General features: G+C 44.7%; 1 protein-coding gene across 1 annotated transcript in view; it reads right to left on the reverse strand.

Moving 5' to 3' along the window:
* ABHD5 (abhydrolase domain containing 5) overlaps positions 1–6,069 on the reverse strand; it is a 40,465-nt gene extending 34,396 nt beyond the window's left edge. The window contains exon 1 of the mRNA XM_019536479.1: positions 5,913–6,069. Coding sequence (XP_019392024.1) covers positions 5,913–6,031 — 119 coding nt within the window. The 5' untranslated portion in view covers positions 6,032–6,069. The remainder of the gene's footprint in view (positions 1–5,912) is intronic.
* Positions 6,070–8,667: the final 2,598 nt, after the last annotated feature.

The raw sequence follows: 8,667 nt of genomic DNA on the forward strand, positions 1-8,667 counted from the left end.
TATTTTAGGTTACGTGAAAAGAGAGTAAAACAACTGAAAGAATCTGGAGCATGGGTAAATGGGTCATTGCTAGACCACTTCATTAACAAGCACTGGATTAATGGAAATATATAATATATGGCCAGTTAACAAGTCTTTCAACAAGTCTTAAGATTCATGTACAGTACTTAGTAAACCCAATCAAGACATTCCAAAAATAAACTAGCACCAATTTAGTCCCAACCATTTCTTGGCACAAAAGTCCTCTCTTCTCCCCCACCCCGCCCCTCGGCCTCCTGACCACACATAAAATATGATGGACTTTATAAACTGCAGTAACAGAACTGGTATTTTTGTGTCTTTGCCATTCATTTTAAAATTAAGTTGCCTTAAGTAATCTGAAATGTTACACATGTAAGCAGTCAACTCAGAAGTATAAAAGAAATAAAATGTGATGGGGCAGGCTCACGCTATCCAGATTTTCCTACTTTTATTCCTTTGGTGGTTTCTATTCTGCCCTTCCTCACAGGTATCACTTGAAAGTTTGTTCTTAAATTCCTCCTCTTTTTTCTTTCTACACCTTAGCCCAGAATCACCCCATTGCTTTACAGAACTTCTGTGATTCAAAAATCTTGCTCTTCCTCAGACCCATTTTCTGCTGTTCTGTCTCTCACCTGCATCTTTCCAGCTCAAACCAAATCTGGTAAAAAATACCATATTTACCCGAATCCAAGATGACTCTGAATGTCACGTACCTCCAACAATAATTAGACTCTATCCATGGAAAATTTATAAATTTGTTATAATTTTCCATAGATAGAATCCAGTTACCGGAAGGGTCATCTTAAATTCATACCCACTACTGCTGCATAGAAGAGGTAGTGGCATGGGGGCATGTACAAGAGGATTCAATGTGACTGCCTCCTGCCCCCACCAAACACCTTGCCCCTTGCCACCTATCCACCCAACCTGCCCTCCATGCCTGCACCCCAACTACAACCTCAATCTCTCCCCCCAGTCCTACTGTCACTTACCTTCTGGCTCTGGCCCATGACATGGAGCACGTGGTTGCTCTGGCTCCAGCCCAGCCAGTCACACAAGTTCTTGCAGCAGCAGCAGCTCCAGCTAGGCCTTAGAGCCAAAGGCAGGGTTCAAGCAGCCACTGCCACCTTGTACTCAAATCTTAAATGAGGGGCTCCCCATCCCATGATACATGGGGGTGGGGACTTTGTCTTGGATACAAGTAATTATAGTACTTGTCTTCCTTCCTACACCACCTTTTTCTATCTGTTAATATAAAATAAAGGAGAAACCTACACTAAATGAATGTACAGACTGCAAAATCAACAATTAAAAGTCAAGAAATACTAGTATTAGAATTACCCAAGTAGTAGCAGATAAGTGACAACTTATTTTCTTAAATGGGAAAGATCCTCAGGGGCTCTTCCAATATGTACCCTCTATTTCTCCCAAAGACCCTGTATTGCAGTGATCTTCTTAAGCTCAGAAGGGCTAGATGATGTTCTTCCCAGTGATAATGGGAGAAGAACAAGGAGATAGGGTCAGTTTACTGCACTACACAAAAGGGTCTAAACCTAGGGGCAGAATTTCTCCCGGCACAGCTGCAAGCTGCAAAGATGGACTACCGAGCCCAGAGTGAATCTAAATGTATTTAGAACTGGTGTGCTGGACTGAGGGTAGACAACCCCCCAGCACAGGTGCCAGAATGTGGCACACAAAAGCATTTTGCTTGGCATGTGCACCTCAGGGTGGGCAGCAGGGAAGTGGCCAGGGCTGCACTGCCACAACAAGGATTAGGCCCCTTGTAGTTCCCCTACCGTCTACCTCAGCACACCAACAACTTACAAGTCAAAGTTGTGGGTGTTATGCCCAAAAACATTCTGCCCAAAAACACTACCAACCCCTGTGCACGGCTATCAGTCTGGGGGATGGAAGTCTTTCATTTTTCCAGCTTACTGGCAGCAACAGATTTTGAAACACTGCTTTCCTGACATGCAGTACTTCCATAAAAGCTTGAATTGAAATTTAAGAGAGTTACAGGCTAACTACTACTATCTCCCCTCCAATACCTTTTACTAAGGTAGAAGGAATTTGAGTCCTGATCTCTTTTTCCCAGTTCAGGAGGCAGCCCATGCAGAGCACTGTGGCATGCTAGAGGGCACCACAACCTGACATAGGAATTTCTCTGCATAGGAGTAGTTTACACAGACTGATGGAGAGTTTTTGTCTCAGTTTGACAGTCCTCAGTCCATCAACCAATGAAGAGAGAGCATGATCCTCCACTTGAAGTTACAGGAAGCCAAGAACAGGATTTGAAAACAACATGTCATCTGACAACATACTCTGTATTTACATGTTCCTATGATAGTGACCTAGAGCACCCAGTGTGCAGCAATGCAGCATGTTCAATTATTAAAAACACCTGAAATTTGGATTTATTTTAAACCATAAAATTTAAGTATAAATTAGATGCATGGTTTTTATCTTCTTTCAGAAAGTCTTTTTTTTTTTCACTTGTGTCTTGGGGTTTGCATGAATCCCAGGAAGTAGGCTTTACCAGTAGACCTGACCATAACAGCAGGAGGGATCTACCTGGACACTGCTCAGCCTCAGACTCATTGCTCAGTTCTCCAGTGTTTTCTTCCAGTCCTGTGTAAACTTCCACTGCTCAGTTCCTCTTCCTCATTCCTTTCATTACAGAATTACTGAAACTATACTTAATGCCTCCTAATTCCTGCAACCTGTGGAGAGGTCTGGGGGCTGCCCTTCCTTCTACCCTTTAATCCAGTGGTTCTCAACTGGATATCCTCAAGGCACCCCTCCTTGATGCCAGCTCTTAGCTTTCATTCCTTTTCCAATTATGGAAAATGGAGGAATTCTTCTGTTGCAAAGAATTTAAAACACTACAATAAGTCAGAATATTTTTGACGCTATGGATTCCTATTTGAAATCTCTGAGTTTATTTTATGAATCACGAGCAGGTGTTTTCACACCCAACAGTGCTAATACTGCACTGCAGCTTTAAAAGGATCTCACAGCATCCCAAGCTATTGCTGCACCCTGACTGAAAATAACTGCTAAAGACAAATTATTGGAATTTAGAAGAGAGGGAACAGAAAGTCTTTAGCCTAGGGGTGTTCTGCTTGAGGCCCTCAAACATTTAAATTACGAGACTCTTAAGGCAAATGGTGTTAAGAAAAAAAACCCAATAGTTCCTGATAGACAGAAATGAACTATGCCCTGCAATTTCCAAACTGAGGGGTATGAAATAGTCCGTCCTGCTGTGACAGGGAGAAGGTTCAAGGGATTTCCTCCCACTGTTTCCCTACAGCTCCAGGAGCTGCTTTAAAATGAGCCTGAAGTGCTCAGGGCACTTCATTGTGGCTCTACCCATGAGTGAGAGAAAAACAAAGGAGAGGCCACAGTACTTCCTTTCCTAGATTATATAAGGGTAGGTGTAACAGTGAAAACTGAAAAAAACCCAGTTTGTATGTGAGCTTTCCAGACAGCATGGCAATGCAATGCAGGTACATTAAGTTAGTGAAAGTGTTCACTGACACCAAAATATGAAAGGCTACAGGGAACCCTATCACTGCAAAAGCTAAAACAGGAAAAGAAGAGGGAAATTTCCTTTACTCTAAACAACAGAGAATGGACCTTAAAGTGTATAAGCACATCCCAGTGCATCTGCCAAGTTTCATCAAGCCTTTTAAATTGGAAACTGTAGGTAATGTTGCTGCCATCGGTCATATTACCACAGAAAATTGCATATATGACTTCTGGCTTCTTAGAAAAAGGAACAGGCAAGGGATATCTGGTAGGGATCTGATAGGGAATCTGTTGCAAATACAGTTCAGAACTAATGCTCCAAACAAGCACCCAAAGAGAAGTTAAAGCAGAGGTATTATAAGGTTCATGGCAACCCTCAGTCCTCTGGATCATGATGTATAACAAGTCTAGTCAGGTTCTGTGATGAATGAGCTTGTAGGTGATGAGTCCAATTCGAAAGTAACACAGTTTGTTACAAGTTTCAGAAATCCATACATTGTCTGAGTTGAAGTTCAAAGATACTTACTGGTAAATCATCAACAGGAGGCTTTTCTGATGACATGCATTTTATGAATGTGAATGTGAATGAAGAGAGGAAGGTCATTTGACACGCAAACAAGGAAGGAAAGGCACTTTCAAACAGAAGCTGCACGGCAGAAGTTGTAAAAATGACAGGAAAACAGTAGTTTTAAAGTTAGTTAGGGACAGAAGGATTAAGAGCAGAAATATAGGCTGGGCCACATAGCGAAGTGTTTTGAATGTGAGATGTTTGAAGCATACATGGAAAGCAAGAAGAGGTCAGTAGAAGGATGTGACGGAACAACAGCTTGGGAAAAGGTGGAAGGTTCAGATTTTCCCAAGCTGAGTTTCAATTGGGAGTTACAAAATGAAATGTCATAACTGATAGAGGGGGATCTGAACAGACAGAGACCAAGGATGCAGATATCTGAGATTTAAAACCATAGTGATCTCAGAGATGACGATATGCAAAAGAAATACAAACCTATCTGTGGCCAGTCATACATGAAGTGCATTTTAATGTTAATTAAATATTTAGAGAATCAACTGCATTTATCATACACCAAAGCAGAATTTTCTGAAAATCTTAAGAAAACAATGGAACAAATTGTAACTGTCAAGTAGCTCTCCTATGTAAAAAAGTGAAAGCAGCAGCTTTCAGACTACAGAGAGCTGCTTAACAGACAAGTGTGCAAAGCTGCAGTGTGAGAAATATCTTAGTAAAAGTTTAGAGACATTTGGGGTTCCCAGGAGAAGTAGTAAGGGAGAAAAAGCACACATTTTGGTAAGACAGGAAGTATGCAAGACAGGAAGTATGCAAGATATGTACACTTGGAAAACAGGCTTATATACTTGCCCCATTTCTTCTATCACTGAGTACATGTACATGTGTGGCAAGATACATTATAAGAGACAGGGAACAGGTATAGATGCATGTGTTATGAAGGTAGAATTACTGAGGTGGAATGGAGCAGCATAATTTTGGAATGATTCCTGGAAGATCAAAGAAATTTTCATGTATAGCGGGAAGGAATAGACTGGGAGATGGTGGAGCAGCACATGGTCAGGGAAGCTGTTTGTTACAGCCGAATAGAAAGATCAGGTATACAGTAGAGATGGGTGATACAGGACAAACAAGAGAAGGCAAAATGGGGTGCGGATGAAGGATAGAGGTGGGAAGCAGGCCAGTAAAAGAGGAGAGGAATACACACCGGCAGACAAAATGCAGCATCTGCCAATGGGAAATATGTGGGGGGAAAGCATGGATTAAAGGGGTTATTCTGGATATTAGGGTGTGCACACAGGGAGCGGAAGCTGATGAAGAATGATCAGAGGACACAGCCGCGGATATGCCAGATGCAATAATTTTTCTGAGTTGTATCTTTTAAATGATCAGAGGACACAGCAGCCTATACGGGAGAGGCAAGACGTCTTCTAGGTTGTATCTTTTTACTGCTCCAACTGCCCGGTCGGGGTCAAGCCGGACGAACTTCTCAACACAAGCCAGGCCCGAGACCTCGTCCGCCTTCGCTCCGAGCCCTGCCCGTGACAGGGATTCCCCGGCTTCCCCACAACCCCTGCGCTATCACCACCGCAACACCGCTGTCCGCGACAGAGCGAACCCTCCAGTGCTGCCGCTCTACGAGGGCCACGGGGTGAAGGGGAAGGGGGGCGGCAGAGCCCCCGGGCACTGCACGCGGCCCCGCGCATGCGCAAGCGGCGGGGGGGGGTCACAGTTCCACAGGAGCCCGGAGCCGCAGGAGGGGGGGGGGGCACCTCGAGCACCAACTGCCGGGGCGCCCTGGCTGCCTGCCCGCTGAGGGCTCCGGCCTGGCCGCACTCACCCTTCGCTGGCGGTCTCGCTGTCAGACATGTCGCACGCGTGGCGGCCGCCGGCAGCGGGTGACTGGGACGCAGCCGGGAGCACAGCAAGTGACAGCGCGAACGCCGCGGCCCCGGCCATCACTGGGCCCTCCCTCCTTCCCCACGAGCTGCCCCCGCCGCGTGACGTCAGTCCTCGGAGCCGCCCACCGCCACCATCACCGAGTGACGGGGCAGGGTTGGCTAGAGAGGCGTCAGGCGGGACTGCTCGTGCGTTTACACCCACGCCGTCAGTGCCGGGTGGAGAGGTAGAAAGTTAGGCGGCCCGTAGCGCCTGAGTCCCGCTGTAAAGATACAGACAGACAGGGTTCTCTGGGTAGATGTGGGCTCTTCTATTACACCGACTCAATAGTTGGAAAAATTGTTCTTTGCAAGGGCCTGAAAGCTTGCAAAGAACAAGTTTTCCAACTATTGAGTTGCTCTAATAAAAGAGACCACATCTACCCAAACAGCCCTGTCTGTGCACTCTGTCAGGCCACCTGGAGCCAGTGAGTCTTGCCCTGTTGACACTGGAGGAGCCCCTTGGAAAGTGCTGGCTCTTTGTGTTCTCTCTTTCGGTGTTTTTCGCCTCCAGAAAATATAATAGAGGGATTTTTTTGTTACTAGGCATCGCCATTGGAAATCTCTGGGTTTATTTTGGGAATCACGTTTGCAGCTCCTCATGGGGCTAAGGTGGCAAGGCACCCTTGAAAGGGTCTTGAGGCAATCCCCGGGTACTGTAGCATAATAGGGTGCCATGAGATCCTTTCAAGGGTGCCACACAGTTGTAGCAGTGTGAGACAGACGAATGCTCAGGTGTGATTCCCAGGACAAAACATGGAGATTTCAAACAGAAATCTAGGGCCTCCAAACCATTCTGCCCTGTTGAGGTCTTTCTGAGTTCCTTATAGCAGAAAATTGCTCATTTTTTTCTTGTTTCCCTAGTCAGAAAATGAGTGACAGCCAAGAGCTGGCTGTCCTGAGTCTTAACAAGGTTGAGAACCACTCACTTAGAGCAAACCTTTTTTTCCAAACCTCTTCAAAACCAAGCAGATATCTCTGGCAGCATGTGCCAAGGGGAGATGGGGAAGTGGGGAGGTAGGGAGGAATGTCACTGCCCTGTATAATAAATCTAGCTCAAGAGCCCATACTAACCATGGCTATGAAAATAAGAGAGAGAGCTCATTTACTATAGGCTTTACTATAGGCAAACAGTAGTTCCATTATAGTTAAGATTGAGAATCCTTTTCTGTTTGAAGGCTGACTTTCCAAAGTACTCTAAAATCTGTAGGCCTATCTGGAGTGCCTTGAAACCTGCTGTTTCTCTTTCTTCCTGTGCTCCTATGATAATCATTCAAATGTTGGGTAACTGAAACAAGAATTGCTAAGCTATTGGTAGAAAACAGTATTTAAGGTTGACAGATTCTTCAGACAGTTTTGGACACATTTGTGGATCAAGCTCTGGCTTTGGTCATGTCCCAAATGGTCTCAGTTACACATTTGCCCTATCTAGTTCATGGCATCCTCCACCCCTCTGGGAAAACAAAATTGCAAACAGTGGTTGAGAAAACCAGGCTGTCTCAATACACCCATGGCTAATGCTTATGTGGCAACTTAATTACACTTTGCATACAAGAACAAAGAGGTTCTGGTAGAAATTGCAGGGGAGGGGAGGAAATTATAGGCATATTGCTACAACCTGTCTCTGTTAAGGTTTTATTTTATTTTGGGGAAATATCTGAGTACAGCAAAAAAGATTCAGAATTTACTCCATTTTAAAAAAGAAAGAAATTAAAGAAATTAACTCATAGGCATGAAAGGAGGAAGATTAGGGAATGAAAAAGATGAAGGAATACAAGGAAAAGGGCTTGGCACTGGGGCAAGGGCAGAAGGAAAGATGAGAGGGCTAACTGAAGGTGAGGGGAAGAAAGATTGAGAGACTCAGGCCAAGATGGGGTGGAAATCAGGTGTACTGGGAAAGAATGGAGGGGAGATAATAGGTTATAGGGTCACCTGTCAGCTTTACATCTCCCTTCCTCCATATGTGTTGGGATCTGGGCTGTAGGAGTCTTAGTTTCTCTCCCCCTTGCAGGTAACTTGGGATCTGAAGAGCCTTTGGGGGTTCTGGATCTAAGGAGTGGCTTAGAGTTAAGGCATATTTAAACCTTTGAAAACCAGGAAACATAAAGTTAAAGTACATGACATCAGGTGTAGGATGGAGGATCTGCTTGGGGTGGGGAAAAGGGAAACAAAAAGGAACCCAAGTAGGCAAGCTGGAGGCCTGACCAAGAAGGCCTGGCAGAGGCAGGGGTCAGGAGCTTGAGGGATGGGGCAGAGGCTGGTATGATGTACAGCTTGGTCTAACCTCAGAAGTGTTCAGCTTTCCAATGAATTGCTGCCTGTGATATCCAGTGAAAAGCAGACAGTTAGGGAAAACCTTTTACACCAATGGCTTCATGGAGTGGGGAAGGATTCATGAGATAGAAATGGTGACAGAGTGGTTCTATGTTGTTAGGGAAGAAAGTTGAAGGAGACAGACACACTAGTCTTCTCTCATGTGTTTAAAAGTACCTTAACCACCATGTCATAAAATTGTCAAGATTTTGAGGCATAGACCATGTTGTGATTGTTCTCATTGGCCCTCTTAGCAACTGGACACTTCAAATATTTCAAAGAATGGCCATAATTCCATTCTACTATAATAAACTATAGAGGATAGAGGTGTCCTTAAGCTTCACA

This window comes from Crocodylus porosus, unplaced genomic scaffold (genome assembly GCF_001723895.1).
Source record: "Crocodylus porosus isolate Cpor-Errol unplaced genomic scaffold, CroPor_comp1, whole genome shotgun sequence".
Taxonomy (NCBI): domain Eukaryota; kingdom Metazoa; phylum Chordata; order Crocodylia; family Crocodylidae; genus Crocodylus; species Crocodylus porosus.